Source organism: Zootoca vivipara, chromosome 5, assembly GCF_963506605.1.
Source record: "Zootoca vivipara chromosome 5, rZooViv1.1, whole genome shotgun sequence".
Classification (NCBI taxonomy): domain Eukaryota; kingdom Metazoa; phylum Chordata; class Lepidosauria; order Squamata; family Lacertidae; genus Zootoca; species Zootoca vivipara.
The window spans coordinates 14,756,248-14,778,431 of record NC_083280.1 but is presented as its reverse complement, the minus strand read 5'-3'; the positions used below and the strand labels follow the sequence as shown (position 1 = coordinate 14,778,431).

Genomic DNA, 22,184 nt, shown 5'->3' with positions numbered 1-22,184 from the left:
AAGTTATCTTAATGTTGGCAGTAACCTTTCACCCTTAATAGCCCCCCACCCAAAAAATAAATAAACAAAAAAAAATCAAACCTGCAGCCAGCAGTTCCCATAAAGTGCCTTTCGAGCGTTTGATGCCGCAGTAAGAAATATGTGCAATTCTGAGCGCTGAGGCCTGTTTTTGTTTTCTGTTTTCTCTTTCGAGGCAATGGAAAAAAGTGGCTCAGAATTCATTCAGCATGAGCGCATTTCCTTAGCGAGAGAGAGAGAGGGGATCCGCGCAGCTGTCTGCAGAGGCCTGGAGGGCTTCCCTGGAATATGAGGCAGTGCTTGCAACTCCATCAACAGGGCTTTTTTTAAAAAAAAAGCAGGCTTTTTTTCGGACGGGGTGGGGGGTTGGTGGTGACTCCAGGATTCACTGGAAAGAATTTGCCAGCCTCCCCCCCCCCATGTGTTTGAGGAAACAAATGGATATTGAGGGTTTTTGAGAATAGCAGCCTTTCATTTCGTTCGACGGCGGCTTCATTTTTTAGCTGGCTGCGCGCTGAGGTCATCGGAGAAAGCTTGGGCCTTGATCCGGGCTCCGAAGCGCAGCGCGTTGTTGGTGCCCATGTGCAGCGGCCAGGAAACATGAAAGGTACTAAATGATGCTCTTCCTCTTGCTCAGCTGATGCTTTTCCCCTCCTGGATACACCTGCCAGGTGTTGCTGCAGCAGAGGCTGCTGTGTTAGGGTCGGAGGAGAAATGCCACCCCATCAACTTTGTCCTGTCCCCAGAAACCTCCCTTCTTATTTATAAGCAGCCCAGTTGGCAGAACCAGCCACCAACTTCTTAGTCCCTAGTGTCACACCCATTAGGGCTGGGAACACTTAACGCTGCTGTCCCAAGAGCCATGCAGTTTTATTTCACATTTCCAGGCTTTCACATTTCTGAAGACACCCCTCCTCTCCAGAGATGATCAAGGGCACGGGTCAGCAAACTTTTCCAGCAGGGGGCCAGTCCACTGTCCCTCAGACCTTGTGGGGGGGCGGACTATTTTTTTGGGGGGGGAAATGAACAAATTCCTATGCCCCACAAATAACCCAGAGATGCATTTTAAATAAAAGCATACATTCTACTCATGTAAAAACACCAGGCAGGCCCCACAAATAACCCAGAGATGCATTTTAAATAAAAGGACACATTCTACTCGTGTAAAAACATGCTGATTCCCGGACCATCCATGGCCCAGATTGAAAAGGCGATTGGGCCGCATCCAGCCCCCAGGCCTTAGTTTGCCTACCCATGATCAAGGGTCTGGAAACTCAGCCTTACAAGGAACCAGGGTGGATTTGATTTAAATAAATTTTCAGAGTAGTTTTTACAGTTACAGTATATTAAAAATTACTGATTTGGTTATACTGTTAGAAATACAGTACATAGACAGATAATTATGAAATTATTGTGAGGTTTAATAAGTTGACTGTTTATATTTGGACAACTTTTCTGCTGTACTTTATTGGAAGCAGAAAAACAATCATTTCCTTAGTAAAAATTTAAACAATTTGTTATTATTGGCGAGACAGTCTGCGGGCAGGTAGGGTCTCAGCCTGCGTACCAGATGGAGCTGATAAACAGCTGCCCTGGATACAGAATTGACCTGCGCCTCCATGGACAGCTGTGAGTCCAAAATGACTCCCAGGCTGCGCACCTGGTCCTTCAGGGGCACAGTTACCCCATTCAGGACCAGGGAGTCCTCCACACCTGCCCGCCTCCTGTCTCCTGTCTTTCACAAACAGTACTTCTGTCTTGTCAGGATTCAACCTCAATCTGTTAGCCGCCATCCAACCTCCAACCACCTCCAGACACTCACACAGGACCTTCACCGCCTTCACTGGTTCTGATTTGAAAGAGAGGTAGAGCTGGGTATCGTCCGCATACTGATGAACACCCAGCCCAAACCCCCTGATGATCTCTCCCAGCGGCTGCATGTAGATGTTAAAAAGCATGGGGGAGAGGACAGAACCCTGAGGCACCCCACAAGTGAGAGCCCAGGGGTCTGAACACTCATCCCCCCCCCACCACTTTCTTAACACGGCCCAGGAGGAAGGAGCGGAACCACTGTATAACAGTGCCCCCAGCTCCCAACCCCTCTAGACGGTCCAGAAGGATGTTATGGTCGATGGTGTCAAAAGCCGCTGAGAGATCCAGCAGAACTAGGAAACAGCTCTCACCTTTGTCCCTAGCCTGCCGGAGATCATTGACCAGTGCGACCAAGGCAGTTTCAGTCCCATGATGAGGCCTGAATCCTGACTGGAAGGGATCCAAAAAATAACATTATAGCATATGTATCCATGTTTGTTAACTGATGTGGTTAAACTTTTTTTAAAAAACAAAACTAAACCCCAACTTAGACTGAGTTTCAGCACACATGAAAAACTTAAATCCTTATTTCCTGATGAATAGTCTTTGGACTATAATGTAACTTAAATAGAAAACTGTCTTTAGAAAGATTTTTTTCCTCCAATAGCATTTTATTTTAAAAATCTGATTTAAATTAAAAAACCCGATTTAAATAAAAAAAACCAATTTAAATATTTTTTAAAAAAATCTGACTTCACTACAGCCTCCTGAACTTGTTTGTATTCCTGAGTCTCCTTTACTAGTAAAGATTTCTTTGATTCATTGATGTGTTGGGTTCAGTGCCAAGGGAGAACAGCTTGACAGCCATGTTACGAAGAAATCACTGGATACCACTACTGTGCACGAACTTCTCTCTACCCCCCCCCCATGTGCTGTAAAATCATTTCAGGTGTGCCATTCGGTATTTAACACTAATGGGCCTGTGTTTTAACTTGGCACCCGAAGCAACAAACAGCTTTTGACTTGAAGGCAGCTGCCTAGCTTTTGGACTAAATGTTGCTGCGGAAGTGTAACCACCGTGGGGGGGGGGGAGGCAGTGGCATCAATCTGGAGATGAGGAGGTCTCAATTCTTCTGGAGCAGAGCTTCCTCGAACTGGCCCACGGCAGTTCCATTGATTGGTGTGGGGATTCTGTGCTTCCCCCCCCCCCCCGCGGCGCCAATTTTTTTCTCACCGCGGGGACCGACTTCCTGGTCGGAAGAGCGCTGGAAGTAGCTAGACCACACGCATGGGCGTGCACACTCTGGCCCACCGAGAGGTCTGCTGGGGAGTGGAGCGGCCTGGCCTCAAAAAAGGTTGCCAACCCCTGTTCTAGAGGACAATCCGTTGCAAAACGCATTAAAGCTTTTATGCAAGAGTGGTTCTCATTTCCAGTTCTTCCAAGAAAAACCAGTTATTGGAAAAAGCCAAGTCATTATTTTGTGACGATGCAGAAGACGAAACGGTTTTGGTTTTCCATGAAAGAGTTGTCTTAACTCTGTGTTGGACAATGCATTCTATTTTGTGCACCTTTGTGCATTTATTTGAGGTGTCCTCTCCTGTCATCCCGATACAGTCAGTCAGTTATTGGTTTCGAAGGAGGCGTGGCACCTTGGGTCTTCCTTGCATGTTGAACCTCTCATAGGAACATAGAAGCTGTCTTATAGCAAGTCATTCCTCCAGTCCACCTAGCTTAGTATTGTCTATACTGACTGGCAGCAGCTCCCCGGGGTTTCAAAGAGGGAATGTTGGGGATTGAACCTGGGACTTCTCTTGCTGAGCTTCAGCCCTTCTCACTTCCCTCGCTATTGATTGCCCTGGGGATCTTGCAAACCTTAGCCATGCTTCCTCCGGTCCGGTCCTCTAACAATTCATTCCCATATAACTAGTTCTTGTTTGCTGTTCTGGGTGCTAACGTCTTAATTAAAATCGGCGCTTTCGGGGTCCGGCGCGAAAACTTTACTATACAAATGTTCCATGGGTCCCCTGATGTCAATTACATATCCTGGATTTTTCTGAGGTGGGGAAAAAAACAAAACACGGAACAGGGAACCCTTTGTGCTGTTTCACCGAAATAATGTTACTGTCAGGATGTGAACAAGGTGTTAATCCTATGTCTGTGGGAGATGATAAACTGATTTTTTTAAAAAATAAAAAACCCCAAACTTCCAATCTCTCTCTACTAGAGTTGCTGAAATGCCTTTGACTGTTTCCTCATTAGAAACATGGGTTCCTTTTCTGTTCACCTTGAAAGTTCCCAGTGCCGAAGTCAGAATTTGAGGGCAATTTTTCCACGCACAAAGAGACCATTCATGGTTCGGTAACCAGTAACTACTGGGGGGGAAATAGCCCCCAGTGATGCCGAGTGGGCATACGGATTGAGGAGCATCTGTTTCTTCTGGCTGCTTGCCACTCGGTAGATTTTCAGCTAACCCAACAGTGCTTGGTTGTGTGTGGAAACACCCCTCTCTCTCTCCCCCCCCTTAAACCTCCAGTGGAGTTGGTTTTCTAGTTAAATGTCACCCATTAAATAGGTGTGCTACTTAATCACTGCAGGCAGAGCTGCACACACATTCAAATTTTCATTTTATTTTATTGCAACAAGCCAGTCTTCCTCTCGAATTCTCCATTGCACTGATTATCAGCACCTTGGAAGCCTCTGAGCCAAAGGGCTTTTGAATTAAGCATGCTTCCGATAATAGTTTTTAAAAGGTGAGAGTTATACTTGCAAATTCTATCCTTGAGCTGGGGCTTACAGAGGAGATGTTAACTTGCCTAAGGCTACTTTATCTGCTGGAGTGTTAGGACTGCGGGCCCCGCCAACACAATTTCTTGCTTGTTCTTTTTCCTTTTTAATATTTTGTTGATTTTATTAAAAATAAAAATAAAATGGCAACTTCCGTATTTTAGGCTGGGGCTAAAGCAGGATGCTAGATCCAAAAAAAGGGGTATTAATTTGCTGCCTGGGCTTCTCTCCTGATGAATCACTTTGCACCAGAAGTTATTTCTGGTGTGCAGTGTCCCAGAAATCAACACGAGAAAACCAAACTTCTTTGCTTTTTGATTGCAACACGCTAAAGCAGCACAAGGAGCTGTTTTAATCCTTCCTTTTTTCTTCCTCTCGGCCCTGAAAGGCATTCGTTTATGTTTCAGCCCGAAATCCAGGCAATTAGGGCCCACAAATGCAGCTCAACATTTCCACTGGGTGAGGAATTCCTCCAGCCAGTGGCCAGAGGTGCTCCATTCTAGGGGATGCCCCGAAATCTCTCTGTGAATGGCTATTGTGGGATGCCTGGCTTGAATGAGAGACTTGTGTGAAGTGCTTTCCCACAATAATACAATGTGCCAATCACTGTCAGTGTGACTACAGCCATAGGTCAGGTTAGCAGCCAGCAATGTAAAAGAGTTTTTCCACACTGAGAGAAGAACAATTGCGCTGCGGAAAAATTGTGCTGTTGATCTTAGTAAATTTTACTTCTTTTAAAAAGAAGTGGTATTAAATATATATTGGGGGGGGGGCAAAATTATACACTCTTTCAGATTTGTGTCTGAAATTTTTATGTCAAAAAAAAAATAAAAAAAAATCCTTCCAGTAGCACCTTAGAAACCAACTAAGTTTCTCATTGTTATGAGCTTTCGTGTGCATGCACACTTCTTCAGATACACTGAAACAGAAGTCACCAGATCCCCACATATAGTGAGAGGGTGGGGAGGGGCACCACTCAAAAGGGCGGTGGGGAACCCGGACTGCTTATGACTGCATTTGGTCTTAACAGGAATTTTTATGTGTTTGCCACAACAGATGATTTGCACAATAAAAGCTTTTTAAAAATTTTTTTGACCTGTTCCCTGCCCAGAGAGCATTTCCAGGGTTTGGAAAGTGTGATAATCATGTGTAGGATTGTACAGCAGTCATGAAATTAAAAGACGCCTGCTTCTTGGGAGAAAAGCAATGACAAACCTAGACAGCATCTTAAAAAGCAGAGACATCACCTTGCCGACAAAGGTCCGTATAGTTAAAGCTATGGTTTTCCCAGTAGTGATGTATGGAAGTGAGAGCTGGACCATAAAGAAGGCTGGTCGCCGAAGAATGGATGCTTTTGAATTATGGTGCTGGAGGAGACTCTTGAGAGTCCCATGGACTGCAAGAAGATCAAACCTATCCATTCTTCAGGAAATCAGCCCTGAGTGCTCCCTGGAAGGACAGATCGTGAAGCTGAGGCTCCAATACTTTGGCCACCTCATGAGAAGAGAAGAATCCTTGGAAAAGACCCTGATGTTGGGAAAGATTGAGGGCACTAGGAGAAGGGGACGACAGAGGATGAGATGGTTGGACAGTGTTCTCGAAGCTACGAACATGAGTTTGACCAAACTGCGGGAGGCAGTGCAAGACAGGAGTGCCTGGCGTGCTCTGGTCCATGGGGTCACAAAGAGTCGGACACGACTAAACGACTAAACAACAACAACAACAGGATTGTACATAATTTGTGCACATGGCTAAAGAAGCCATAACTGCTTCTCCACCCCCCACTCCCAAAGTGATAAATGAAGAAGCAGATTAGCCTGGAATCGGATGTTTCTAGCTCAGGTTGGGAAGAGGAACCACATTTTCCGCAAGCAACCCAGCATATTCAGGACTTACTTAGTGTTCTGCATCTGCTTTAGAATGAAAATTCCCCTTTAAATGCAGCATGATGAGAATGCAGGGCCCCCACTGCATATTAGGCAAATTGAGAGAAAATATGCATAGGATATTGTGCCAGAACAGACATTCCACATGAATCCATTATAATTTTTTACCCTCTTCTTTTTGCTTAAATGCAGCTGCTGAGGCTGTAGTGTTGAAAGGAAGAACCATCACCCAGGGGGAGGAGCGAGTGGCTTATTAACTCTCCTCGGTGTTCTTTGCCAACACAAAAATTATGCCCCCAAAGCTGCTTTTACCTTTCCTGGGGATAAGATACAGGTACAGCGTGTCTCCTCTTCAGGGAAATAAAAACAGTTGGTGAGGGGCTGTTTGTGTATTCAGCAGCAAAGGATTATGAGTAAAGGTTTAAGAAACTTCTTCTCCTGTACAGTCGTACCTTGGTTCACGAACACCTTGCGAGTCACATGTTTTGGCTCCCGGACGCTGCAAAACCGCAAGTGAGTGTTCCGGTTTGCGAACGTTTTTTGGAAGCTGAACTTCCGATGCGGTTTCCGCCGTTTCCAATTGAGTGCAGAAAGTTCCTGCAGCCAATCGGAAGCTGCTCCTTGGTTTTCAAACGTTTTCAGAAGTCAAACAGACTTCCGGAACGGATTCCGTTCGAGAACTAAGGTACGACTGTACTCCCTTCCCTGGTTGCAGCTCCAGTGACTGTTTTGGGGTGTGCAAGCAAAAAGGCTGTAAAAATATCATGGAACTATGAACATATTACAATTGCATGTAATACTGCTGTTTCCCTTGTGTGCTATTGTGTGCTATTCAATTCCCTGTGTGACGTTGACTTGGTTCACACATAATTCTAGGCCAAACTGTGGCTTAGCGCGAATAGGCAAGCACGTGGAGACACAGAGCAGAAATCACAACTGCAACTGCACAACTGCAAACGCAGGCTGTGTAGCCAAGGTTTTTTCTTTGTTTTCCGCTTGTGGTTTGTTTGAGGGGCACAAACCATTAGGATGGCCTCACATGTCATGCTAAGGCAAACCATATCTCTGTAGGAACAGGAGAGGAGCAAAACAGCCATAATTTTAGCTTTGGTTTGCTTAGCATTTTGTATGAACTGGGCCAACATAGTACCATGGCTACGGTAACCCGGAAGCCGGAAGGGGGGTGGTATAATGTATAATAATAATAATAATAATAATAATAATAATAATAATACCAGTGAGTCTGAATTGACCACCAGATTGATGTTTGCTCCTGTTAGGAAATACTAAAAATGCTTATTCCTCTGTTCTTTGGGTAAGATTTACCCGTTGTTCAACTATTTATTATAAAGTCCGGAGTGCCTCCTGTGCATTTTACATGTCAAAAGGTTTATATGCCACTTGTTGAAAACTATTGCTGCTTTTTGGGACCCAGGTGGCGCTGTGGGTTAAACCACAGAGTCTAGGGCTTGCTGATCAGAAGGTTGGTGGTTCGAATCCCTGCAACGGGGCGAGCTCCCGTTGTTCGGTCCCAGCTCCTGCCCACCAAGCAGTTCGAAAGCACATCAAAGTGCAAGTAGATAAATAGGGACCGCTCCAGCGGGAAGGTAAACGGCGTTTCCGTGCACTGCTCTGGTTCGCCAGAAGCAGCTTTGTCATACTGGCCACATGACCCGGAAGCTGTCTGCTGACAAACGCCGGCTCCCTTGGCCTATAGAGCGAGATGAGCGCCGCAACCCCAGAGTCGGACACGACTGGACCTGATGGTCAGGAGAACCTTTACCTTTTTATTGCTGCTTTAAATTTTTTTGTTTTTACTGCTCTGTGGTTAGGCAACAGAAACTCAGGTTCGAAGAGAGCCCTTCTCTGAATGAGTCAAGATTCCCCAAGTAGCACTGGGTACTTGCTGTCTTGATTATTGGATCTTGTCGAAGGTGTCCTCCTGATTAATTTGGTCTGCCTCATGAAACAGGACACTCTTGTTTAATGCCACTTAAAACTAATCTCCTCATTCCTGAGATTCCCTTTGTCTGGTGTGCTTGCTAACTGTACCTTGCATGTCCTGAGCTACTCTAACAGCGGCAGAATTTATTGGAATGTCAGCTTTCCTCCTAATTACTTTGACCTTTGTGAACTAAACTCATGGGAATGTCAAGACACAGAACGGAGCTAAGCTGCAAAATGAAAAGGGAGCAGGGCAAAGCTCCAAAGTGGTGCCGTAAACTTTGCTTTCAAATAAGAGAAAATGGGAGGTCGGCAGCTGGAAGCCCCAGCACCCAATCTGCCCCTTCAAGTGTTTTGCTCTAGTTGGTAGAGGCAAAATAATTGTGTAAGGAGAATGGTGGCTGTGGCAAGAATACCTGCTAGCGATCCACTGTGTAGGAAGGAAGGAGGGGAATGACGCTGACTCTCTTCAACGTGAGTCAAGCACACTTGGTGGGTTGGCACCCGTCTGTCTTGGGAGGCAGTGGAGAAGTGCTCCTTTGGGGGTGAAGAAGCATCCATTGGGGGGTGAAGGGAGCTGTTGGAAGCTTGCAGGGCCTGCCGTGGCTGTAGAGACCGATGCGGGAGAGACATGTTTTGTTGCAGCCAGGGAAGATGGAGGCGTCCGATTGTGCTGCTGCAGATGTAGCATAGCGCTTCTTATCTCTATTGAAATACACTTAGATGGCTTGAAAAGGGGCTTGCTTGCTTGCTTGGGGCTGCTGCTCCCATTTGTCTTGCTTACCAACTCCACCTACCTGCAGAACTCTCCTCCCTTGGCACCTTGCCTATTCTGTCCCAGGTTGCCCCAACCTTCTCTTCTCACAGCTTGGCCAACCCATGCTCTCACCCTGCTGCTGCCATCACTGGCAGGAAAAAGAAGCCTGCTTTAAAAAAAATCAAATAAAAAACCAAAAACTTATTTTTAATTAGTTCATTTTATAAAATTTATATATCGCTTGATTGCAAGGGGGGGGGAACCCTCAAAGCAGTCCACACAGAAGATAAAACAATAATGTTATCACTTTTTAAAAAATCCAATTTGAAACACACAGAAAGTTTTAATACCACAATAAAATAAACAAAAACGTTTTTGGCAGCTTTCAGGCTAAAAGAGTAGTCAAATTCACAAGGGCCTAAAAAGGAGTCCTACTTTAATCAGGCGAACACACTATATAGCCCAGCATCCAGTTCTCACAACCAGATAGATGACAATGGGGAGCCTGCCAGCCAGACATGAACACAAAGGTATTTGCTTGCTCATAATACCCATCAAATAATATACAGCCCCCAGTATTAGAGGGACTGTTGTGACTCAGACATTGGTAGATATCGTTCATGAACATCTCTCAGGATTTGCTGCGTCAGTGTACGATTAAATAGCACGATCCTTTGACTATCATCTGCCTTGTGCATTGTTTGCACATAATTCCTAAATGTTGTCATGAATGGGTCCTGTTGAAGTCTGATATGTTGTATTATTGACAGTTCATAATGTAGAATGGATTCATCCAGTCCAGTCATCATGCGAAAGGCTGGACTGGATGAATCCCAAGCCGGAATTAAGATTGCCGGAAGAAATATCAACAACCTCAGATATGCTGATGACACAACCTTGATGGCAGAAAGTGAGGAGGAATTAAAGAACCTTTTAATGAGGGTGAAAGAGGAGAGCGCAAAATATGGTCTGAAGCTCAACATCAAAAAAACTAAGATCATGGCCACTGGCCCCATCACAGAAGGGGAAGAAATGGAGGCAGTGAGAAGTTTTACTTTCTTGGGTTCCATGATCACTGCAGATGGTGACAGCAGTCAACGAAATTAAATGACGCCTGCTTCTTGGAAGAAAAGCAATGACGAACCTAGACAGCATCTTAAAAAGCAGAGACGTCACCTTGCCAACAAAGGTCCATATAGTTAAAGCTATGGTTTCCCCATAAGTGATGTATAGAAGTGAGAGCTGGACCATAAAGAAGGCTGATCGCCGAAGAATTGATGCATTTGAATTGTGGTGCTGGAGGAGACTCTTGAGAGTCCCATGGACTGCAACAAGATCAAACCTATCTATTCTGAAGGAAATCAGCCCTGAAAGGACAGATTCTGAAGCTGAGGTTCCAATACCTCATGAGAAGAGAAGACTCCCTGGAAAAGACCCTGATGTTGGGAAAGATTGAGGGCACTAGGAGAAGGGGACGACAGAGGACGAGATGCTTGGACAGTGTTCTTGAAGCTACCAACATGAGTCTGACCAAACTGCGGGAGGCAGTGCAAGACAGGAGTGCCTGATGTGCTCTGGTCCATGGTGTCACGAAGAGTTGGACAGGACTAAATGACTAAACAACAACAACAACAACAAATGCAGAAATGCATCCTTTGTTTCTTGTAACGCTCCCTCTGGGGAGCGGGTGGTCGTAATTTACAAATAAATCAATAGATATTTTGTCACCACTTCAGTTTCCCTGATTACCTTTGAGTTTCAGCAGAATAAAAGCATCCACAAATTTAGATATGGTTGACCTTCTGTATGGAGTCCTGGATATTTGTTTTTCCTAAAAAGCCAAGTAGCATTTGTCTGAAGTTGCTGGTTTTATGGTGTGTGTTTGTGTGTGTGGATTGTTTGTTTGTTTTTTAAATAAAAAAGAAGTGTCATCTGAAGAAAAATGGTAGCTTTTCAGCAAGATGTTCTTTATGCTAATTGCTGCAGTTTACAGAAGACAAACCCTTTTGTGTGGGATTGTTACAAATAAAGTGGTTTTGTTTGGATGCTTTCAGATTAATCTGCCGTGCTTGCAATTAGGTATACAAAGAGTTCTTCTAGGGTTAAGGAGGCTTTGAAGTAGATGTGATGCAACTATGCTAATGAATGCACATCAGACAAGAAGACAAATTCCAGGCTCTTTTGTGCCTTCACCATCCAGCTGTGTACACACCTCTAGTCACCCATGCCTTATCAAGAGCTTTTTTTTTCTACATGAACCATTATCACCGCTCCTCCCTGCACTCAAAACAGCAAGCTGTGGCACGAATCTGTCTTCCATGCAGATGTGCTCTTTGTTGCTAAATTAGGACTTTCTTTTTCTCTTGTTAGATTTTTGATGAAACAAGTGGCAAAAAAAAACCCTTCCTGTATCTGCATTCATGGGGAAACTTAATTTTCATAGAATCATAGAGTTGGAAGAGACCACAAGGGCCATCCAGTCCAACCCCCTGCCACAAGGGCCATCCAGTCCAACCCCCTGACCACAAGGGCCATCCAGTCCAACCCCCTGCCGAGCAGGAAACACCATCAAAGCATTCTTGACATATGGCTGTCAAGCCTCTGCTTAAAGACCTCCAAAGCAGGAGACTCCACCACACTCCTTGGTAGCAAATTCCACTGCCGAACAGCTCTTACTGTCAGGAAGTTCTTCCTAATGTTTAGGTAATTTTATGAGATGTTAATACAGTGGTACCTTGGTTTGCAACCGTTTTGGATTACAACTGTTTTGGATTACAACCACGTCAAACCCTGAAGTGTGTGTCCCTTTTTTTGGATTACAACTCATTTTTGGGGGATTACAACCAATTTTTTTGGAGGCCCCATTGGCAAAAGCGCGCCTTGGGTTACAACCTGTTTTGGTTTACAACTGGACCTCCGGAACGGATTATTTTTGTAAAACAAGGTATCACTGTATACAGATCTTACTTTCTGACCAGCCCTTTGACCTGGGAATTCCACCCAAAACAGGCTCAGAGTTTTGCAGACCTGTTGGGTGCCCGTTTTAGTTGGTGTATGTTTTTCAGCATTAGCCTCAGTTCTCTGTAGTAAATTCCTAATTCTGCAAGTGAGAAGCAGCAGCAGCATAATTTCAATAATAATAATAATATTAATAGTAATAATTAATTATTTATACCCCGCCCATCTGGCTGGGTTTCCCCAGCCACTCTGGGCGGCTTCCAGCAAAATAGTAAAATACAATACCATCAAATATTAAAAGCTTCCCTAAACAGGGAGTAAATTACCGCTGTTTAGTATAGGATCAATAACATGCCTGGCTGTTGATTGTAAGGCTGAGCATCTCTGCCGTTGTCGAGATGTCACAGGCTGGGCGCAGACATCCTGTCTCTTAAAAATTAATGGTGACCGTTGACCCCTGTGAATCACATTGTCTGTTTATTGTATTTAGGAAGCTCTTTGCCGCCCAGTCAGCAGTGCCTTGTAGGTGGTTTATGAAGGATGAAGTGGTTCGTACAGAGGGAATGGTCTTATTCTGTCACGTTGCCATGTGACTCAGTTCTTGTCTCCGTCTATCTTAACGGGATCTATTTCTAGCAACTTTGGGTGTGTCAGGAAGTCTCCATGCATCTACAATGCGTTTTGGGTACCAAAATGTTAATCAAGAGGCTTGCTATTTAAAGGCAAGAGCCTCCTTGGGCTAGGAAACTCAGCTCAGTTGTTTTATTTATAGCGGGCAGTTTGTGTCCATTGTCAGATGAGTCTGTAAAGAATTTTTTTCTGAGGACAAACATCTAGATGGCAAGCAGTTCCAGGTTCTGACCTTGTTGAGTTTTGGAAGGGTTAAACAGAATTGTACATGCCCCCTGCCCCAAATTCAGATCGAGGTTGTGCTTCTGTTTTCACAATCCAAATACCTCCCTTCCTTTGGAGATTTAATTTGGATTCATGTTGAGTTGCATAAATTGTTATTAATAGCTTTTCCAGTCAAAATTCGGACATGGAAGTGAGGAACATGTTTTGGCATGCATTAAGAGTCAAGACGTTTGTTTTTCTAGGGAACTTAAATTCTTATGTATGGTATATTATGGGACTTGAAACATCCTTGCAACTCCTAACATAAGCTAACACTTGACTCATTCATTCAGGTTAACTGGCCATAGATGGACATTTCTTAGATAAATGCCGCTCTAGTCTGTTGGGTGACTTGTCTTTCCCCATACGGATCTAATAAATATATAGTGGTTGTTGACATCTTGAGTTAATTTCAGAGTTCCACCCACAAAAAAGGCACACAATTTAACTAAAGAGCTGTAGGATATTGCATTATCAATTTGACACACAGGTTGAATACAGTGAGGGTCAAATGGCAAGAGGATTGGTTTAGGATGGTTCCAACTTTCAAAAAGTTGGAAGCATATCTTGACTTCCTGGGTCTACAGCTTAAGTTTAGCAATATTATGAAAATCCCCCCCCCCCATGCCATGGATTTAAGTGAGTTAAGACATATGAGGATTAATTGAAAATTAGTATTTCTCATACACTTCCAGTCAAGCACAAGGAATGCACCTAAAATCTGAAAGTGAAATTTGTTTCAGTCTTTTGTAAGTATTTTGCAGCTTTGGTCTGGTCTGGTCTGTTTTGTTTCCCTGCTACCCCAAAATGCAGTGGAAAATGTAATCTGCCCCTAGAGACTCAGCTACTTCCCTGCATTTTTAATTTTGTTGTTCCCAAACTTGCCCTGTAATTGACAATGCTGTTAAGCAGATTTAGTTTAGCTTTCGCCCAGAGAGCGTAATGATGGCTGGATTTGTGTCCCACAGGTGAAGTATTTAACATAGCCGTATCTTGTCAGTCTTTTAACCTCCTAGAATCTCCTTAATGAACTTCTATAGGAAGCCAGAAGTAAATTGGGAATTCATGTGGTTTTGACTGACAGACCTTTAGAAGGAGAGAAAGAGAGAGACCTATTTTTTTTGCAGACGCTTCCATCAATCATGCAAAGGAGAGGGCTATCATGAGCATGCCAAGCGGTTCTTGAATATGTTATTAGTGAATGCCTACGGTAATTTATTTTTCTAAAGTTGGGCAAATAATGGAATCATCCACTTCCACACCATCCCTGGAAAACCGTATTTTAACATGTCAAAAGAAAAATAACTCATGAATGTAAAAACAGAACAAAAGCCTAACATGAGTAATCTGCGGTTTTGCAAGAGGGACTTGTAAAAGCAAGGCTGTAGGATAGACTTCTCTTGTCCTTTGTGCCTCTTAAAGTGGGAAATTGTGGATGTGGGGAATATAGAAAATGTAAATGACTGGAGCCTCCTTGTGGGCCTTTGATAGATGGGTCGAGTGAAGGTGATTGACACTTGAGCGAGGAAATGTTTGTTTATGTTTTGGGGCAGAGAGGAACCAGTGAAAGATATGAGGTGCTCTCAGATTAAGGAAAATAAAAATGCAAGTTCCATTCTGCAGACTTTGAATACCACTTTCAAAAATGCTTGATTTCTGTCTGCTTCAAAGAATTCTGTATTACCCTCTAACTCTGCAATCTTGCCAATGTTGATTCAGTCACTGCTTCTATGTTGGATAAATGCCTGGTTGTTCGGGGTCAATGTGTCGTCTTTTGATTGGTTTCATGTCTTAACTTCTCATTCCATGCAGCACCTGTTCTTAAGACACACTTCCTGGTTCCAATCTTTTTACCCCAGTGCAAAGATTACTGCGGTGTATTGTGGCAGCTTAACCACGGTGGGCCTGTTATTCAAGGAGGAAATAAATTGTGTAGTCTAGGGAAATAGTCTTGATCTCTAGAAGCTACTACTGGATCATGCACTGCAGGAGAAGAGACCAGAGGTGGCTTGATAGGTTACGTTCAGGCACTAGGTGCTGGAAGTATATAAAGTGCTTTTTCTGGTTCTTTGTCGAAGTATCTATTTCCTTAACCTGTGGAAGGACTTCATTTGTGTTCTGCGGTGTATTTGCTAGAGAGTCAGGATTATTGCCTTGTAAACCAGTGTGAAGGCACAATTAACATTGAATTTATAAGACCTGTTCTTGAAATGTTGCCAGAAGTTCTCTTTGATAGTTCCAGAAGTGTTGGCTAGGGTGTCAGCCTGAGAACACTGCATTGCCTGGTGTCATCCAGGAGGTCTGGTTTTCTAAATATTGGAAATACTTGCCAGGGCATGCTTAAAAGTTCTCTCCTACCCCACATTCCTTGTGGCTCTGTAAATAATCTATATTGTGCGCCCTCCTTTTTTAGGGGGGTGCACCCAGTTTGAAAACGAAAGGCTGATGTGCTTCCCCAAGAGCCATCTAACTCCTCTCTGCTTGAACTGTTATTTAATGATCACCACTGATAAATTTGTACTTTGGGAAGGGTTAGCTGGCATTTTATTTAATTTTGTTTCGGTTACGGTTGAGACGTTTGTAAAATCATGTTTGTACTTCGTTCTGTGCATTTGAAACGTTGCAACCTGCCCGAAACCTCGGGATAAGAGTATGGGTGCAAACTTTTAAATCTAACCCCCTCCCCCGCATGCTTTGCAAATGTTTTTCAAGGCAAGCTGCCATGTCTGAATGCAAAGTATATAAATGATAAAAAGTTTGGCAGCAATTACATTGAACATACCCGGACCTTGTCTTTGCTATCTGAAGACAGTTTCCAGGTATCCCTGCTGAGCGTGGCCTGTAGGTTGGTTGCAAGGGAAAGGGCCTTTTCAGTGCCGTCCCCCCCAGCCTGACTATGGAATGCTTTCCCCAGAAAAGCCCACCAGACATCAACATTAACATTTTCAGTGCTGGCTTAAGACCTCTGTTCTCCCAGACTTTTGAGAGATTATGATAATCATACTTACTGCATCTGTGTGTGAGAGTGTTGGAGGGGGTGGTATTTTATTGTTAAACTTGGTGGTTTGTGTATAAGTTGCCTAGAGATGTTTTGTATTACGATCCAAACTGAATTATTACTATTATTATTATTAATTTTAAGTATTCTTGTTTATATCACACACACACACACACACACACACAAACAAACAAACAAACAAACACACACACACAGGACAGAGAAGCTTTACTTAAGGGATAAGATGCATGCAACATTTTATGACATGGTGCTACTATCTTAATAACCACTCATACGTTAAATTGCATAAAAATTATTAATATATAAATGTTTCTCTGAGACAATGTCTGCCGAAAGTCGGTTTAAATTTTATGTTTTAATTTAGAAAAAAAATCGAAAGCTTGAAAATTCTCCCAAACTGCTTTGAAAAGGACCATATAAATATATATTTTAAAATGGTGGGTGATTAACAGAGCTATATAGTTCCACCTTATGCATGCAGGAATCAGAACACACTGTTCCCCCATCTAATTTGAAACCATTCCGGACCTGTCTTAGCTTTGCAAATGTGCTAGCAGTTTTACATGATGTACTTGTCCGAGAGGCTAAAAGGGTCCTCTGAGCCTAGGCTTTGGGTCATTCAGAAGTCTGGGTAGTATCAGGGGCGGTGTGTGTATGTGTGTGTGTGTGTGTGTGTGAGAGAGAGAGAGAGAGAGAGAGAGAGAGAGAGAGAGAGAGAGAGAGAGATCAATTCACCTGTTGATTATCTGATGCAGGAACAACAACAACAAAATCTGCCCACAGATCTTGCACAAGTGATAAAATCTTATTGGTACTGAAGTAAGAATGAAATTCTCAAATGTTATTACTCAAGATTTATATATGTGTGTGTTTTTCTTTGATGTTTAGGAGGCCCGCTGAGGAAAATTCTCCATGAATGTACGTCACAATGATGATGACCGACCAAATCCCACTGGAGTTGCCATCGTTGCTGAATGGGGAGGTAGCTATGATGCCTCACTTAGTCAATGGAGATGGGACTCAGCAGGTCAGTAACTTCCGAAAGTGACCGAGTTGTTGAAGAGCCAATTGACTTATTTTGAATGTGCATGGCTTCAAAGGATCGAGAGAATCTTTCTCTTTGTCTTATGCGCAGTTCATGCCCATGTTAAGAAATAAAACCTGTCCTCGTTTTAGTAAGAGACTCAAACATATGAACTCTGAGGCTCGTGAATGAAATAATATAGCATATGACTCACTTAAGGTATGCCACTTTGTCCACATTACCTTGTGGGTAAGATTACCTTGTGCTGCAGTGGCCTCCTTTTTTTTGGGGGGGGGGGAGGTCGGGATATAGGATTAGGAAATAAAAACAAATAATGGTTGTGCTTACTATTTTTAGTTCTTTAATTTGTATTACAGTGGTGCCTCGCTTAACGAATGCCCTGCTTAACGAAATTTCCGCTTAACGAAAGGATTTTTCGAGTGGAGCTTGCCTCGCTAGAAGAATGTGTTTTACGAAAAATTGGTCTAGCGAATCGCGGTTTCCCATAGGAATGCATTGAAATTCAATTAATGCGTTCCTGTGGGCAAAAAAAATTTCAATTTTTTTTTCAATGCATTCCTATGGGATTCGCTAGATGAATTTTTTGCTATGAGAAAAGACCCGTGGAATGAATTAATTTCGTCTAGCAAGGCACCACTGTATAAACATTTCGCCTCCTTGCTCATATTTTCTTTAAATACCTTGGAGTGCATAAACTGCAGCACTCTGTTGCGGCGTAGCATCTATCTGTGTGTGTTTGGAAGCAAGTTCCACTAAGTAAAATGGAACTCCCCAATGAGAGTAGGTAGCACTGCATGTTTAGCATTCATGTGTTTCTTTTATTCCACTGTTTTTCTGTGATGGAATTCAAGGCACTGCACATAATGTTTCTTTTATTTTATTTTTTGGGTGGAGGGGCAGGTTCCCATCCAAGCCTGTACCTGTTTTTAGCCAGGTTGCTGCATCACGAACCTTCAGACCATAGAAGTGTTGCACCATTAGTGTTGCACACCAGGAGAGAACATTATAAGTTTTTCCTGATTTACACGTGTAAATGGCCAGTTTTGTGAGTGAGTGGGGGTGGGCGGGGAGGCTTAAACACAGCAGGGTTAAAATAGTCATGAGGGTGGATAGAGGCGGGGGAGGAAGAAAATGAGCATTATTCTCATTTTGGAACATCTGCATTGAGTGCCTCTCTTTATGCAAGCAGTTTGCCAGTCAGACAATGGCAGATGGTCATTTTTCATTATCCAGAGAGGATCAAAGAGGACCCTTTGTGTCTGACGTCAAACTTTGCTTCACAGTCCCTGACTAGAATACTACCTTGTACTGCATAAACATAAATTAGGAGGATGAACAGCAGAATCTTCTGTACCAGTGAAGCAGCGCCTTGTGAATAAGCCTAGACCCATCCTACAAATCTCCCACCTAGTGATGGAATGGTAGTCGTCAGCCTTTTCAGGACCCAGCTCCTTATTTATGTGAATGTGTTGTTTTTTTAAAAAATAAAATAAAAGTAACCCAAAATCCTATCTTCCTGGAAGTGTCCAGTGGAAACTTAGTTGGTTAGCACTCAACAATTATTTTTCAAAGAAACAAAACTTATTATTAAAAAAACCTAATAATCTGTATGTGTTTAAATGAATCTAGATGGTGTAGAAACTAGATTATATTAAAATGCATGGGGGAAAACATAAAATAATCAATTTTTTTTTGGGGGGGTGTTCTGGCCGTAGACTGAGAAGAACATGTTTATAGTTAGAATTACAGCATGGTAGAGTTGGAAGGGACCCCCAAGGGTCATTTAGGCCAACCCTTTGCACTGCAGGAACGCGGGTGGCACTGTGGTCTAAACCACTGAGCCTCTTGTGCTTGCCGAGCAGAACGTCAGCGGTTCAAATCCCTGCGACGGGGTGAGCTCCCATTGCTCTGTCCCAGCTTCTGCCAACCTAGCAGTTCAAAAGCATGCCAGTGCAAGCAGATCAATAGGTACCACTGTGGCGGGAAGCATTTCCTTGCACTCTGGATTCCGTTACGGTGTCCTGTTGCACCAGAAGTGGTTTAGTCATGCTTACCTTTAACCTTACTTCAGGAATCACAACTAAAGCATCACCCAACCTCTGCTTAAAAACCTCCAAGGAATTGAAGTCCACCACCTTCCGAGGGAGTCCATCCCACTGTCGGAACAGCTCTTACCATCATAAAGTTCTTCCTGAAGCTTTTTTCATACCAGTAGGGTTTCCCCAGGCAGCGGCATTTAGCAGTTCTGCTACTTGTTTTAACTAGAGAGGCCAGCAACCGAATGTGGTTCTTTCTTGTATGCAAAGCTCATGCTCTACTGCTGAGTCACGGCCCAGCATTCTGGTCTCTGTCACTTTGCTCATTTCCTGACCTTCTGCAGCTGCTCATTGCATATGGTCCAGGGCCCTTTCCCCCCTTCTCCTAGCATCAGATGGCTTTTCAACCAAGGCAACATCCTGGTTTCTAGTTAAATGGATGTTGCTCCAAACATAATCTAGAGGCTTGCCAATTAAAACAACCCAATACTTGCTCATCAGATGGGGAAATAGCCAAAATATAAGCTAAGTTATATGGGACGCGGGTATCGCTATGGCTTAAACCACAGAGCCTAGGGCTTGCCGATCAGAAGGTTGGCGGTTCGAATCCCCACAATGGGGTGAGCTCCCATTGCTCGGTCCTAGCTCCTGCCAACCTAGCAGTTCGAAAGCATGTCAAAGTGCAAGTAGATAAATAGGTACCGCTACAGCGGGAAGGTAAACGGTGTTTCCGTGTGCTGCTCTGGTTCGCCAGAAGCAGCTTTGTCATGCTGGCCACATGACCTGGAAGCTGTACGCCGGCTCCCTCGGCCAATAACACAAGATGAGCGCTGCAACCCCAGAGTCGGTCATGACTGGATCTAATGGTCTGGGGTCCCTTTACCTTTACCTCTAAGCTAAGTTATGCAGATAGCAGAGAAGAACCTCTTTCCATGCATGCACTTATATATGTACACACACACACACACACACACACACACACACACACACACACACACGTTATTAGGGCGAACCTGCAATCTGTTCTGTATTGTAAATGGAACAAACTGACTGTAATGGAGAATACAATGATGAAGTCTAATTCTAACAAGCCTCAGCCACTGTGCTTGAGATGTTCCCCAGAACTGAGTCAATCCAGAGGAGTTCGCAGGTAATAGGGGATGAGATTAAAAACCCAATGTAGTTGAATGCAGACATTAAGTACAATTCCATTATAACACAGTACAGTGGTACCTTGGTACTTGAATGGCTCGGCTCCTGAACAAATTGGCTCCCGAACGCTGTAAATCCAGAAGTAAGTGTTCCGGTTTGCGAATGTTTTCCAGAAGCCGAATGTCCAACAGGGCTTCCATGGCTTCCGATTGAGTGCAGGAAGCTCTTGCAGCCAACCGGAAGCCGTGCCTTGGTTTTTGAATGGTTCCGGGAGTTGGATTAAGTTTGAGAACCAAGGTACCCCTGTATCCTGGGGAAATGTCCTTGGGTTAGGTCTGTTGTGTGCTCAAAACACACCTGCTTAGAAAGGTTTCAAGCTCCACCTGTTTCAAAGCCCAAGATTTCTGGTTACAGAGTCGTGTGTTTTAAGTTCTCCGTTTCACATGAGTTCAGGTGTTGTCCCTGGCATGATTGACAGGTGTGTGTAAGTGAGAAGTGGGACCCTGCTTACTGATCCCGCCTCCCTTGCCATCCATGCATTTGGGAGGGCGCACATGTCTGAGGAGGGGGGCCTGGTTTATGCACACAGGCTCCCCCTGTGATTTATAACTCTGTACAACCAGGGTCCAAATCATGGGGTCACCTACCTGCACAGAGAAACTCTGGGCATAGCAGGCTCTGCGGATGAGCCCTCCATAGCGATGGATTAGGAAGCCAGAAACCACTCTGTAAATTACATGGAGGGTATAGTTTTTTTAAAACTACAGGTTGCATGATGTTCAAAATCAGTGTTCAAAGTTAGTCAGGCACCAGGTGCATTTTGCCCAACATGGTGGTTTTTCTCTCTGTCGTGTTCACTTTCTTGAACGCATTGTGGTTTTTAGGGGGGTTCTGGTATGGAGTAACATTCAGTGCAGGCTAAAGTTGTACAGTCATACCTCGGTTTAAGTACACTTCGGTTTGAGTATTTTCAGTTTAAGTACTCTGCGGACCTGTCTGGAACAGATTAATCCACTTTCCATTACTTTCAATGGGAAAGTTTGCTTCAGGTTAAGTACGCTTCAGGTTAAGTACAGACTTCCGGAACCAATTACACTCATACCTCGGGTTAAGTACGCTTCAGGTTAAGTACAGACTTCCGGAACCAATTACACTCATACCTTGGGTTAAGTATGCTTCAGGTTAAGTACTCCGCGGACCCATCTGGAACGGATTAACCCACTTTCCATTACTTTCAATGGGAAAGTTCACTTCAGGTTAAGTACGCTTCCGGAACCAATTGTGTACTTAAACCGAGGTACCATCGTATAGCCCAGAATCTGGTTTACTCACTCATGCGCTGTGTGTGAGAAAGAAACCACGGGGTTTGAGGCTTGGGGAAGATTCAGTAGTTGTTGTTTCTTTAATCCTTTGCCGCTTTACCCATCTCTCAAGCCCCCGGGTGCCTTCAGATGAGACAAAATCTTTAGATCACTTAGGTGTGGCCTAACGAGCTTGAATAGCTGATCAGGTGCTTAAGGGTTGGCTGTCCTCTGATGGTTGCAACCACTGGAATGCAATACCCAGTGCAGCACAAGAGAAAGGAACACAGCCAGCTAGGAGGGCATATTTATTTATTTGCAATTTGAACTTGGGCAGGACATGCAGATGGAGATCTGGGAGACTGTAACTGGCAGAGGAATTCCAACAGGAAACGTAACACATACAACACACTTGAATATTTGTGGCGCACTCACACCTGAAAGCTCTTTCCAGAGTATCAAGTGAATCTGTGTAGGTTGAAGGGGTGTGTGTGTGTGTGTGTGTGTGTGTGTGTCTGTCTGTCTGTCTGTCTGTCTGTCTGTTTCTGGAGCCCACGGCCACGTCATCCTCCCAACT

General features: G+C 43.9%; 1 protein-coding gene across 2 annotated transcripts in view; it reads left to right on the top strand.

Moving 5' to 3' along the window:
- FNDC3B (fibronectin type III domain containing 3B) overlaps positions 1–22,184 on the top strand; it is a 258,472-nt gene that overhangs the window by 43,208 nt on the left and 193,080 nt on the right. For both annotated transcript variants that reach the window (XM_035132789.2, XM_060274365.1), the window contains exon 2: positions 16,962–17,100. In XM_035132789.2, coding sequence (XP_034988680.1) covers positions 16,990–17,100 — 111 coding nt within the window. In that variant the 5' untranslated portion in view covers positions 16,962–16,989. The remainder of the gene's footprint in view (positions 1–16,961; positions 17,101–22,184) is intronic.